At 40.5% G+C, this 12,330-nt stretch overlaps 1 protein-coding gene across 2 annotated transcripts in view; it reads right to left on the bottom strand.

Annotated features, from left to right (window-relative positions):
• The window catches only part of bmp1a (bone morphogenetic protein 1a), a 68,771-nt gene extending 56,441 nt beyond the window's left edge, over positions 1 to 12,330 (bottom strand). Inside the window, exon 1 of one of the 2 annotated variants that reach the window (XM_035998906.1) lies at positions 11,487 to 12,330. Coding sequence is in view for 1 of the 2 variants with exons in the window: in XM_031305054.2 (XP_031160914.2) it covers positions 10,426 to 10,570 (145 nt within the window). In the remaining variant the exon portion in view is untranslated. Of the gene's footprint in view, positions 1 to 10,425; positions 10,836 to 11,486 lie in introns of those variants that run through there. The other variant, XM_031305054.2, reaches the window with a different exon arrangement.

Below are 12,330 nucleotides of genomic sequence, written 5' to 3'. Positions count from 1 at the left end.
TGGTCCCCTAATACTGTATCTGAAGTCTCTTTATATAGACCTTAGTGGTCCCCTAATACTGTATCTGAAGTCTCTTTATATAGACCTTAGTGGTCCCCTAATACTGTATCTGAAGTCTCTTTTATATATATATATATATATATATATAGGCCTTAGTGGTCCTCTAATACTGTATCTGAAGTCTCTTTTATATAGACCTTAGTGGTCCCTAATACTGTATCTGAAGTCTCTTTTATATAGGCCTTAGTGGTCCCCTAATACTGTATCTGAAGTCTCTTTTATATAGGCCTTAGTGGTCCCTAATACTGTATCTGAAGTCTCTTTTATATAGACCTTAGTGGTCCCCTAATACTGTATCTGAAGTCTCTTTTATATAGGCCTTAGTGGTCCCTAATACTGTATCTGAAGTCTCTTTTATATAGACCTTAGTGGTCCCCTAATACTGTATCTGAAGTCTCTTTTATATAGACCTTAGTGGTCCCTAATACTGTATCTGAAGTCTCTTTTATATAGACCTTAGTGGTCCCTAATACTGTATCTGAAGTCTCTTTTATATAGACCTTAGTGGTCCCTAATACTGTATCTGAAGTCTCTTTTATATAGACCTTAGTGGTCCCCTAATACTGTATCTGAAGTCTCTTTTATATAGACCTTAGTGGTCCCCTAATACTGTATCTGAAGTCTCTTTATATAGACCTTAGTGGTCCCCTAATACTGTATCTGAAGTCTCTTTTATATAGACCTTAGTGGTCCCCTAATACTGTATCTGAAGTCTCTTTTATATAGACCTTAGTGGTCCCCTAATACTGTATCTGAAGTCTCTTTTATATAGGCCTTAGTGGTCCTCTAATACTGTATCTGAAGTCTCTTTTATATATATATAGGCCTTAGTGGTCCCCTAATACTGTATCTGAAGTCTCTTTTATATAGACCTTAGTGGTCCTCTAATACTGTATCTGAAGTCTCTTTTATATAGACCTTAGTGGTCCCCTAATACTGTATCTCAAGTCTCTTTATATAGGCCTTAGTGGTCCCCTAATACTGTATCTGAAGTCTCTTTATATAGACTTTAGTGGTCCCCTAATACTGTATCTGAAGTCTCTTTCCTGAAATTCAGCCTTGGTGCAGAATTCCAGCCACTAGAGCCAGTCCCACAGTGAGCTTTCCTTAGGATGTGCCATTTCTGTGTCTGTAGCTTTAAATGCTATTGAGGAGGAGAGAGGGGGGGGCAAGGTGGAGGGTGGGGGTGTGGCCTTGACCAGCTTGCCATGGGCAATGCAGAGAAATGGGAGGTAACCTTTCCCCTTATGACGTCATAAAGGGAAGATTCCAGATCGACCCATCTGAGCTGTCATTTTCTCAAAGGCGGAGCAGGATACCCAGGTGGGGGACCATAGGCAGGCTGGGGGAACTCATATTAATGTTAAAAAAACTCATAAAAAAGGAAATTTTCATGCCATGGGACCTTTAAAGAAGGAAAAGAAAATCACAATACTCAATACTATATCGAATCGCAACTCTTCTAGAATCACAATAAATGAAAATAGCAATACAAATCAAATCGGCACCCATGTATCACAAAAGAATCAAATCGGGATTTAGGACAAAAGCATATGGTCCCAGCCTTAGTGCTTATAGAGACAGCCTTTCCCTTCACATGACCTACTGATGAGGGATGAGAGAGCTCGGCCAATATGTAAGCACTACTGGAATGCATCACAATAGCCTGGCACCGCCTTTCACAGCCTGTGTTTGGTAACAAACGCTGCATTTGAATTCCTATAGAGGCCAAAAAAAAGGTGATTACCATTTGAGGTGTGTAAAAGTGGAGGCATCACCCTTCAGGTTTCATTCTGTACCAGCCCTTTATGCCAAATGCGGCCCAGTGTAGCTATTGTCCCTTTAAACTAGAGCCCCAAAGATTAATCAATGAATCGATTAGTTGTCACCTATTAAAGTAATCGGCAACTATTTTGATCATCGATTAATCGCTTCTGGTCATTTTTTATGAAATAAAAAGTAAAAATTCTCTGATTCCAGTTTGTTAAATGTGAATATTTTCTAGTCTCTTCTCTCCTCTGTGACAGTAAACTGAATGTCTTTGAGTTGTGGACAAAAGAAGACATCCGAGAACGTCATGGGCTTTGGGAGACACTGACTGACATTTTTCATTTCATTTTCTGACATTTAATAGACCAAAACAACTAGTCAATTAATCAAGAAGATAATTGACAGATTAATCGACAATTAAAATAATTTATTAGTTGCAGCCCTACTCCAAACATGGTCACGGTGTGTTTAAAATTACACCGAATAAAAAGTAGTAAAAGTATCTATGTAACTGCGAGTGTTGAGACAAAGCAGGGATAAAAAGTAAGGAAAAACAAAATCCCAAATAAGGAATGATGAATAGTTTTATGCAGGCCTATTGTTGTGTAAATGGTCTACCTGTCTCCTCTGTAAAAACAACACCAGCTGTTTCTTCAGCACATGCTTACCTTCACATTTCCTAACACTGCAATTTAAGCCCAAGGCAGGAGAGGGAAAAAAGTCCACTTATCTGCACTCTGCTCATTTCACAAAGGTAGAGCCGCAACTAACGATTCATTTCATTGTCGATTCATCTGTTGATTATTTTCTCGATTGACGTATTTCGTATTTTGATTAACGTAGTTGTTTGGTCTCTAAAGTGTCAGAAAATTGTGAAAAATGTGGATCAGTGTTTCCCAAAACACCAAGATGACGTCCTCAAATGTCTTGTTTTGCCCATAACTCATAGATATTCAGTTTACTGTCACAGAGGAGAGAAGAACACCAGGGGCGGAGCCAGATGTTGTAAACATTCGGGGCTCAGCCCAAAACCTATGGGGGACATGCTCCCTCGAAGAGATTTTTTTCTCTCTCCCATTTATGGCAGCTATGGCACCATTTTTCAAGCAATTTGATAATAGAATGCTTAAAAATCTGTTCATCATTTGTGAAAAGCTACATGGGATTATCATGTAGTGAACACGTCTGTAAAGGGGAGACTGGTGGGTACCCATAGAACCCATTTTGATTGTTTTGTTCCCAACTCAAAGATATTCACTTTACTGTCACAGAGGAGAGAAGAAACAAGAAAATTTCACATTTAAGAAAGTGGAATCAGAGAAACTTGACTCAAACAGATTAATCGATTATCAAAATAGTTGGCGATTAATTTAATAATTGGACAACTAATCCATTCATCTTTGCGGCTCTACAAAAAAGTTAACTACGGTATGATAAGAAGGTATGATAAGAAGAGAGATTCTGCCGAAGTCTCAAGCTACAGCCTGACATTCAAGTCGTTATTTTCCAATAAAAGCCTCATCTCGGCCACAGCTGAGATCGCCACACTGCCGCTTCACTCTTATTGGCAAAACTAGAGCGGTGTCAGCTGCAAAGGCCACACAGCAAGAGACCGCCTCCCCTTTAACATTTCACACTCCATCAAGCCCATTAGCAGATTGGATTTCCCCGCTCATCCCTGCCACTGCTTACTGATATACCCTACTGCCAATCGAAGCCCCTCTAATGACTCGTCAGCTCGCCAGCCATTTGTCTTTTTTTAATGTCAGCAACACACAGCATTTGAGCTCCTTTTGGATGAATAATTCATGGACACACAGCAGGGCTTATCACATTTGACAAAACTTACTTTCACCATCCAATTCAATTCAGTTTTATTCATAGCGTCAAATCACAACAGAAGTTATCCCAGGACACTTTACAGATAGAGTAGGTCTAGACCACACTCTGTAATTTACAAAGATCCAACACCCCCCCCTCCCCAAGAACAAGCATTTGGTGCAACCCAGACTTCATATTTGTGCTTTAGACACATACTCACGCAGCCTGGTGTGAGCAAAAGAGCTCACACTCTTCTATGAACAGATGTCCAAAGCAAAGTTTAAAATGTGGATTAACTAAACCTGGAAGATTCTTCAACCCCGCAACACTTTCCATAAATAATAGCTATCTGTATTCACCACAAGTGGAGGGAACAGGAAAAACTATTTTTCCAGATTACAAGGATGTAGCCCCGCTGAATTATTCAGAAAAAACAAACTGAATAATGAAGAAGTGACTGTTAAGCTGCTCATTATCGTAGGCTAATTGGGCATCATTTGAGCCATTTAAATGAGCTCTCCCAAAAGCATTTGTTGTTAGGATCCGGACACTCAGGCATTGATGTAATGCAAGGTTAGTTATGATTTAGCTCTGACGAGAAACGTATTGTTCCAACTAACGCACCGAGATGGTGCCAATAGATCGGCTCCCTAATCACCTGAAACCCTGCAGAGCGAAGTGGCAGGGGTCCTGTCATGTAAGAAAAACACCCAGCGTGGGCTCAGCTACACAGCCTGCGTTCCATGATAAAGGAAAAGCATCTGCTTAAGTGTTGCTTAAAGGTCCAATCATGAAGTTCAACAGACAGCCCCATCTCATCGCCAGAGCCGGACCGAGGGAGGGAGGGAGGGAGGGAGCTGGGTAACGAGTGTCATCTGTTTTTTGAGCTGCCTTTTTAGGCTACATTTACACTATTACATTTCCATTTTATGCTTTGTAGATGTAGCTCCAGTAGCAGAACTAATCTACGTCCATATTAACCTTCCTGTTGTCCTCGGGTCAAATTTGACCCATTTTTAAAAAGTTTCTATGTCAGAATTTTTGGGTTTCTTTCAACCAAATTGTCAAAGAAAAATAACATGGATGGTTCCATACAGCACTCTTCACAAGTAAAATAAATGATCAGTTCAGTATTTTCATTACATTTGAGTGATTTATTAAATTTTATAGCATTTGAAAAAAAAAAAAAACACCAAACCATGACCAAAACGTCAAAAAAGCGTAAAAATAAACTAAATAAACGTTGGAAAAACCTTTAATTATAAATTTCGACCCAGGAAAACAAAAAGTTACATGGTCTACGGGAAGACAACACAAGGGTTGACACGTCTGATGACATATATCACATGACCATTCTCACACACTGGGCATGTGCGTGCCGGTGTAAACAGGAAGTAGATTGTCTGACGTTACTCTGTGGTTGAAAATCATGGATGTGTATAAGTTGAAAATACAGAAAATATCTGATCAAAATGAATGTTTTAATAAATGCCTTTGCCAATGACTGTCATGTTAAAAAAGCACTTCAAACTAACATTTTGGGGGTCAATTCTTAAAGTAAACATTAACCCTGTGCATTATAAAAAAATATTTGAGGGTTGCTTCTCGCTCGTACAATTTACAGCAGAAGCATCATATGAAACTAGACGATCCTAAGGAATCCATGTCATGACTCAAACTGATCTATTAAACTATCAAAGTAGTTGCTGATTGATTTAATAGTTGACAAACAAACTTATGATAAAGTAAAAGTCCTGAAACTTTGTGGTCAAAAAGAATCCAGCTGTCGTATTTTAAATGGCCAAATCTCAGTCGAGGCCCGACATCGAGCCGCGAGAGGAAAAACACAAGCCGCTGTGTTGACGGCAACAAATTCTTCAGAGGCAGCAAGCAGACTGCGGATAACCTTCCAAGCCCCCTCGTAAATGGCCTCACTCACCTCATCTGCGCTGGACTGGCACAGTGCGGCTGGCCTGCCATCCACCTTTCCAGCCGTGTTTTCCCTTGGCACGAAATGAATGACCTACAGTCTGTGTGAAGGAGAGAGCTGGCTGCCCAGATAGACCAGGGAACCACTTGCATAAGAGAGGACAAGAGAAGACGGGGGTGTAGTTGCCCTGTTTGTAGTCACAGTAGTGCACTTCTGGTATTGCTCAGTTGCAGCCGGAAATTCCAACGGATGTCCTTCTTTTCGGCCGGAAGTCCGTTACCTAATGCTTTCTTTGTGCTGGAATTTTAAACTCCGGTGGATTTCTGAGGACTATGGTTAACTGCTCCTCAGATCTCTGCAGGGTAAATCCAGACAGCTAGCTAGACTATCTGTCCAATCTGAGTTTTCTGTTGCACGACTAAAACAACTTTTGAACGTACAAATGTTCCACCAAAACAAGTTCCTTCCCGAGGCTATTTTGCAGCGGCACCGTGGCTCCGTCCGGCGCTTAGCACCACCCAAGACGGTGATTGGTTTAAAGAAATGCCAATAAACCAGAGCGCATTTTTCTCCCATCCCGGAATGCTGTTTGGACTAGCCAGACCCTCCGCAGCAGCACGGCGAAGTCTGGCGGATTATACAGTATGTCAAGACTGCATTCACTTTCAAGAGGACAACAGGAAAACATTTTCACATGTGTATCCCCCCGTCAGTAAGTAAAAACCCTGACATGGAAAAACAGTGTTAACCAAGGACAGCCATACAGAGGACAGGAAGGAACTGCACTGAGCATTACTGCTTTAGAAACTTCACACGGCTGTAAGCTTTTTTTCCTGGACGGAAGCACAGGACATAAAAGTGCTGACCTGGAGGCCACAGAAAGCGATCAAATAGACTCAGTGCAGGGATGTGCTTGAAATATGAGGAAAAAAAAGAGAGAAAATCAATAATCCAAGAATCATGATCTATAGGGCTGGGTTTAAAAAAAAAAAAAAAAAAACGATTTTCCATTCAAATAGATCCCCAATTAAATGATCCGATATCGATTCATAAAATCCTGAGTTAATCTTTTAAGAGGCTATGTTTGAAGGCTAGAGTGAAGATGTTGGTATCTTATGAAAAATAGTCCCGCATTTCCAGACCTATATCTCCACAGCACTGTGGAGTAAAGTCTGGCTGCACCACAGATGCATTCTGGGATAGGAGGAAAACAAGGCTCTAGGTTGTTTGCATTTCTTTAAACCAATCACAATCGTCTTGGGCGGTGCTAAGCTCTGGATGCAGCGACGGTGGTTCTGCTAAATAGTCTCAGGAAGGAACTTGTTTTGGTGGAACATTTGCACCCCGCAAAAGAAAACGCCTCCTACAATATTAACTGAAGTTAACTGTTGACACAATACAGTAACGTGAGATATTTAAATTAGCTGGATACATGGTTAAACCTCATTAGCTCTTACCAGTGTATCTCCATGTGTACTTCGTCCACAGCAATCCCACCAATCAGTCCCAAAACGTCCCAGTTAGAGAGGAAATGACCTAAACATATTCTTAGTAAATATTTACAATCATTCCCTGAAAGAACAAAGCAGGCCTGACTTGTTGCACCATCCAAATTTTCTTTAAAACTTGACATTTTCAGGTTGTAGCTTGCTAGCTCGAAGGTTGTTGTGGTTTCCCGTAGCGAAGGGATTTTGAGAACGGCAACACACAGAAGTGGAGGGACACCATACGCAGGATGTCAGGCAATTATCCTGGAAATGTACTTCCGTTAAACCAGACTATATGCAACTAGGTGATCTAAGTAAGCCATGTCATGCTAAATAACGCTCCAAAGTTAGGCAAGAGTTTTTGTAAAGGAAAAAACTAACATGGCCATTTTTACGGATGTATGGCTTTGGGTTTACCATCTCTGAGTCACCCTCTGCAATTTGTTCTGGTCACTCAAAACTCAATGACTGTAGAGTCTGTAAAGTTGCATTTTATTGTGCTGACTGCTGTAGTGTGTTCATGTTAAATAAAAAGTAGATTCATGTAACTGCTTTGGGTGTTAATTCTAATAGTCCCATTATTATTTTTAATTATGCAGCAGGTTAGAGGGTTCCTTGTAGGGCTGCACGACATGAGGAAAATATCTGAGATTATTTTGACTGATATTGCGATTGCGATATGATTCACGATATTGGGGGAAATGATCATTTTTGTATCATTATTCTCATTTTCATTGAAAAAAATAAATAAAATATATATAAAAATTAAAAATAAATGATTGAAGTGTGATTTTTTTTTGCATGGATCTGTACCAAACAAAGATTTTATCTTTAGTTTGTAGGATAGGATTTGTAGGCCGGGAAGTCTCTGCAGCACCACAATACTTTATTTTAGAATGGTTTGACACATATTTTGCCTTTAACAAATATTGCCCATTTGGATATTTCACTAGTTCATATTGCGATTTCGATAAAATTGCGATTAATTGTGCAGCCCTAGTTTCTTGTACAATTCACAGCGTTAGTTCTTTGAGAATCTTTTTCATATGGAAGCAAAATTGGTATTGTAACTGAAATATCCCCAATCATACTGATATCGAATCAGAAATCAAATCTGGGCCTTTCATCGGAATCAAATTTGATTCTGGAAATCAGTGACGATACCCTGCTCTAAAGATCTACTAGTATGGAGTTAAGTATAGTGACAAATGGTGTCTCTGGCGGATGGGCTGAGGAGTAAATGGGAGAGCTGACACATCTTGGACACGCTGCTTAGTAGGAAGAAGGAAAGCAGGTGGGTGTTGGACGAGCTGGAAAACAGTAAGGGTTAAACGAGTGGGAGTTTGTACTGGTTGTGACCGTCTCCCATCCACCTGTGCGCAGACTGACCCAGAGGAAACCATAAACAAAACTTCACTCCATCTAAATGACTTAAACCCGGATTACTAATAATGATAACATCCTGCACAAACACCAATGACGAGACTGACTGGGGATTATCAAGTGGGGATGTCCCTGATGACACATTTCCAGAGAAATATCAACAGTTTCTTGGAATAAACGGGAGAGAAAAAAAAAAAAATCACTTGAAATATAAACACTGTATCATGGACCCTCGGTTAGTTTACCCGTCTAAAAGGAGTCATCTAAACGCCACGTCAATCCATACTAGTGACGCAAAAACAATCTGCTGTGAGCACTCGAATGACAGTTAAGCAAAAACAGGAAGCAACATCTTCACCGACTCGGTCATTAGACCATGGCTCATCTGCAGCCTGGCCTTTGTCACGTTCAGTGGTGGAAGAAGTATTATTTAGATCCTTTACTTCAGTAAACGTACTAATACCACACTGTAAAAATACTCTATCACAAGTAAAAGTCCTGCAGTGAAAATGTTATTCATGTAAAATTATGGAAGTGTCATCAGGAAAATGTACATAAAGTATTAAAAGTAAAAGTACTCAGTGCAGAAAAATCCTCCCATTTTAGAAACACGAAACGATCCAAACACCAAAAATCTTGATTTGTAAAGTAACTAAAGGTGTCAGATGAATGTAGCGGAGTAAAAAAGTACAATATTTCTCTCTGAAATGTAGCGGAGTAGAAGTAGAAAGTGGCATGAAAAGAAAAGACTCAAGTAAAGTACAAGTACCTCAACATTTGGACTTAAGTACAGTACTTGAGTAAATGTACTTAGTTACATTCCACCACTGGTCATGTTTATGTGAAGCCCCATCTTTACACCCCTCCACACTCTGTTCTTCTTTTCAGGGGAAAGATGAAGAAAACAGATAGCTGGGGTGTAGCTGAGAGTTTGGAGGGTTGACATTGTGCTTTATAAATCCACTGCCACATCAGAAATTGTCAAATGCCTAATCTGAAAGCACTTCCAGAACTTTAGAGGTCATTTTGAGCGCCGCCAACTCTCTGTATCTGTAACCTGAATACTTTCACCAGATGGAAAACACAATCTGTTCAAACTCCCCCAAAGGGATTTGGCAAGACAGCGAGTTCACAGTATGCACACACACACACACACACACACACACACACACACACACAGATTACAATGTCAAGTCAGATATGCTTTTGCCAAATAATGGTAGAAAATATGCAGGTTTCACCACAGCAGAAAAGAAACAGACCCATTTATACTCTGAGCCATGAGACAACAGCCAACAGAATTATGTGCATAATTTCTAAGCTCCACTGTACTCTGATCTCTCCCCTCCTCCACTTTGTTTTAGTGGCCATGTGAACAGCCGGTGGAAGAAGAAAAAAACCCCCAAAAAAACACTATTTGTGCAGTGACAAAAAGCAACCAGAAAGGGAGCAGCACAAGTCTAACAAAGTGCAGAAATCCTCCGTTTGCCCAACAGCTCAGGCTTTTACACAGCAGAGCAGAGCGCCTGCAGCAACTACATGCTCACGTTTAAAAAATACAAATATGAAAGTGCATTTGCCGCAAACAGCAAGCTGTAACTTTTCAACAAGCACTCAAGCCAAAACTTTTGAAGTCTCAAGAAATGTATCCAGCCACTCACCCTTTTTTTTTTTTTAATTTTCATTCTTACAATCCTTGCAGCCGCTCTCTCCGAGCTCGATTACTATCCAAGCTGCGACTCCGTCAGTGTGCTTTTAAATGTTTCAAACTGCACAAACTATGACACTCAGTACAAAAACAAATGCACACAATGTTCCCTCAAGCCTTTTAAAAACTACATCCACTAACTGTCATCTCTCCGGCCGATCTCTGCGAGCTCCACAAAACACATTCGTGGCATGTTTCCTACCTCCACATAAAAAGGTGAAACGCACAGCACAGGGCTAGAAAAAAGAAGGGGGAAAACATCTCACCAGCTTTACAGGGATCCTTATAGTCGATCGCCTCTGATGTGGCAGTGGGCTCCACATAGTAGCCCGGATCAATCGCTTCCAAATCGATCGCCTGTATCACGCCGAGACAGGATAGGAGACACAAACATCTCGCCGTGAGATCCATTATTGTGGTGAGGGGAAAACGGCGAAAGACGAGGGATAAAGGTAAAGGAAGAGAGAGGGATATAGAGGGAAAGAGAGAGAGAGAAAGAAGAGTGAGTGAGAGAAAGAGAGAGAAAATGGGAGGTTTTTTTGTGGGGGGGTGGGGGGACGAGATCCCTCCGGAGGGCGGGTTTTAAATCCAGCCTCTCTCCGGTGTCTCCTTGGCTCTGGGGGCAGTGGTTTCTCTCCTCCAGCCGGAGCTTCAGGCGACTGCTGCCGGAGAAACTTTGATGATCTGGCGGCTCCGCAGGTAGAGCCGCCCCGAACCAATCTGTTGCCCTAGGCAACATTTCAGACGTTTTTGGCGTTTTTTTTTTTTTTTTCAACGTTTTTGTAGCTTTTTCCAAAGTTTTATCTCGGTTTTTTTTTTCAACAATTGTATTGTTTTCAACTTTGTTGTCGTATTTTCAACATTTTTGTCGCTTTTTTCAGAGTTTTTTTTTTTACTTTTTCTTCGAACTTTTAGGCGTTTTTCCGACTTCTTATCGGACGTTTTGGTAGGTGTTTGTCGTCGTTTTTTCCCCTCGATGTTTTGACGCATTTTTCGTTGTTTTTGACGCTTTTGTCGTCGTTTCTGATGCTTTTTTCCCGACATTGTTGACGTTTTTTTTTTTCATGCAAAAAGCGCTTTTCCAGCCTTTTTACTGACACGTTTGGCATTATTTTTTTCTGACGTTTTTTACTAGGCTATTTACTAGGCTTATTATCATTATTATTATTAGTTTAAAGCATACAGTCCTACTTATACAGTACATTAGGCTCCTTTCTAATTTAGATGGAATTTTAGCTGAACTAAATATCAACCAAAAATGCACTCAGAAAGGAGAGAAATGGCCCCAGTTTCTTCTCAATTTGTCACACTTTAGCCAATTTCTTACCATAAAGATTGCTTCATTGCTTCAGTAAGTTGAAATACTCCTTCCAGTCTCACTGGATTCCACACAAATCCAATTCATTACTGTAGAAACAGAACTGTGGTGGAGATTGGATGATTGAATATCCACTGATGCTGATTATGATGATTATGATGATGATGATGATGATGATGATGATGATCAGGAGAGAGGAGATCAGCTCTGTTGTTCTCTGTCATACTGGCATCAGTTATTCACTCCCTGCTTATATTACACACACAGTCTGGCTTATATAAGAGGGAGGAGACACCCTCCTCTCTCTTTATCTTATCTGACTGCGTCTATGTGTGGAATTTAAGACAGAATGTCAGCTGAGAAGAGCGGGCTGTATTTAAGTTGCTGCTGGAAACACAGCCGTGTGACTCTCATACATGAGAGCAAGCGCCTTCATTATATTTTGAATAAGAGCAATTGTTGAACGCACAGGACCAAATATTTAGATTAGCAAACAGGGAACACAGTTGAGTGTCTCTTTACTGTGGCTGTTTGAAGCAAAATGTCCAGATACAGTGAAGTGATGACACAGTGCAGATGGGAAAGATTGCCTCAGTAGTTCAGTGGACACAAATGTAACACAAACTGTTTACTGTAAACACAGGCAGACACGTTTTGGTGGGTTTTTGTCGTCGTTTTTTCCCCTCGATGTTTTGACGCATTTTTCGTTGTTTTTGACGCTTTTGTCGTCGTTTCTGATGCTTTTTTCCCGACATTGTTGACGTTTTTTTTTTTCATGCAAAAAGCGCTTTTCCAGCCTTTTTACTGACACGTTTGGCATTATTTTTTTCTGACGTTTTTTACTAGGCTATTA

Source organism: Sander lucioperca, chromosome 2, assembly GCF_008315115.2.
Source record: "Sander lucioperca isolate FBNREF2018 chromosome 2, SLUC_FBN_1.2, whole genome shotgun sequence".
In the NCBI taxonomy this organism is placed as follows: domain Eukaryota; kingdom Metazoa; phylum Chordata; class Actinopteri; order Perciformes; family Percidae; genus Sander; species Sander lucioperca.
The sequence above is the reverse complement of the archived record's forward strand: the minus strand, read 5'-3'. Positions and strand labels throughout refer to the sequence as shown.